This window comes from Orycteropus afer, unplaced genomic scaffold (genome assembly GCF_000298275.1).
Source record: "Orycteropus afer afer isolate SDZICR_OR568_19922 unplaced genomic scaffold, OryAfe1.0 scaffold00002, whole genome shotgun sequence".
In the NCBI taxonomy this organism is placed as follows: domain Eukaryota; kingdom Metazoa; phylum Chordata; class Mammalia; order Tubulidentata; family Orycteropodidae; genus Orycteropus; species Orycteropus afer.
In genome coordinates, this window is record NW_006921589.1 from 24,125,976 (window position 1) to 24,127,091 (window position 1,116).

General features: G+C 46.8%; 1 protein-coding gene across 1 annotated transcript in view; it reads left to right on the plus strand.

The window, feature by feature from the left end:
• LOC103191823 (gamma-crystallin D) overlaps positions 1-255 on the plus strand; it is a 2,929-nt gene extending 2,674 nt beyond the window's left edge. The window contains exon 4 of the mRNA XM_042782848.1: positions 1-255. This exon is cut by the window's left edge and continues 7 nt beyond it. Coding sequence (XP_042638782.1) covers positions 1-255 — 255 coding nt within the window.
• The last annotated feature ends 861 nt before the right edge of the window (positions 256-1,116 follow it).

A 1,116-nucleotide genomic window follows, 5' to 3' on the forward strand; every position in this document is an offset into this window, starting at 1 on the left:
CGGATCTATGACCGAGAGGACTACAGAGGCCAGATGGTAGAGTTCACTGAGGACTGCCCCTCGCTTCAGGACCGCTTCCACTTCAATGAGATCTACTCCCTTAATGTCCTGGAGGGCTGCTGGGTCCTCTATGAGATGCCCAACTACCGTGGGCGGCAATACCTGCTGAGGCCGGGGGAATACAGGCGGTACCACGACTGGGGGGCTGTGAGTGCCCGAGTGGGCTCTCTGCGAAGAGTGATAGACTACTATTGAAATGTTTTTACTCTACTCTTTTCTCCATCTGGAAGCTAATAAAATATTTCCTGTGTGTTTCATGCAATAATGTAGTCCTCTTTTCTTTTCAAGGTCTTTGGAAGGGCTCAGCAAAAATAAAACTAGAAATAATCTGGGTGTTCTGGTGGCCTAGTGCCTAAGGCATTTGACTGCTAGCCAGAAGGCTGGAGGTTCAAACCCACCAGCCACTCCTTGGAAAGAACATTGGACAATCTACTTCCATAGAGTAGTTTCATTGGAAACCCAAGGAGGGGTTGCTATGAGTTGGAAATGACTCAACAGCAGTAAGTTTGGTTTGGTTCTTACACATACCAGCCACAAGGGCAGTATAGGGTTGCAGCTAAGAGCACAGCTGCTGGAGTCAGAATCATTTTAGGTTGCAGGGTATCATCTTTGACTCATTGTGACCCCATGTAGCAGAGGAGAACTGCTCCATAGTGTTTGCTTGCATGTAATCTTTATGGACCACAGAGCTGCTGGATGGGTTCCAAGCACCAACCTTTCAGGTAGCAACTGAGTGCTTAACCATTAATACCACCAGTGATGCTTGGAGTCAAAATGCCCAGATCAGAGGTATAGACACAAAGATGAACCCTTTTGCACATCCAATACTGCATTGTCAGTGAAGGCAAATATGGATATATGGGTGGATAGATGGGCAGACAGGCTGAACTATTAGGTATGTCTATGAAGCGGGAAGTGTACCCAAGACCATGTATAGGGTTGACAGACAATGGTCCTATAAGTGTATTTGTATGATCTGTAAAAATTCCCAGGTGTATAGTAGAGCTGACAAGGGACAAGGTTGTACTCCCTTCTTGGTCACAGCCAGCTACCCAG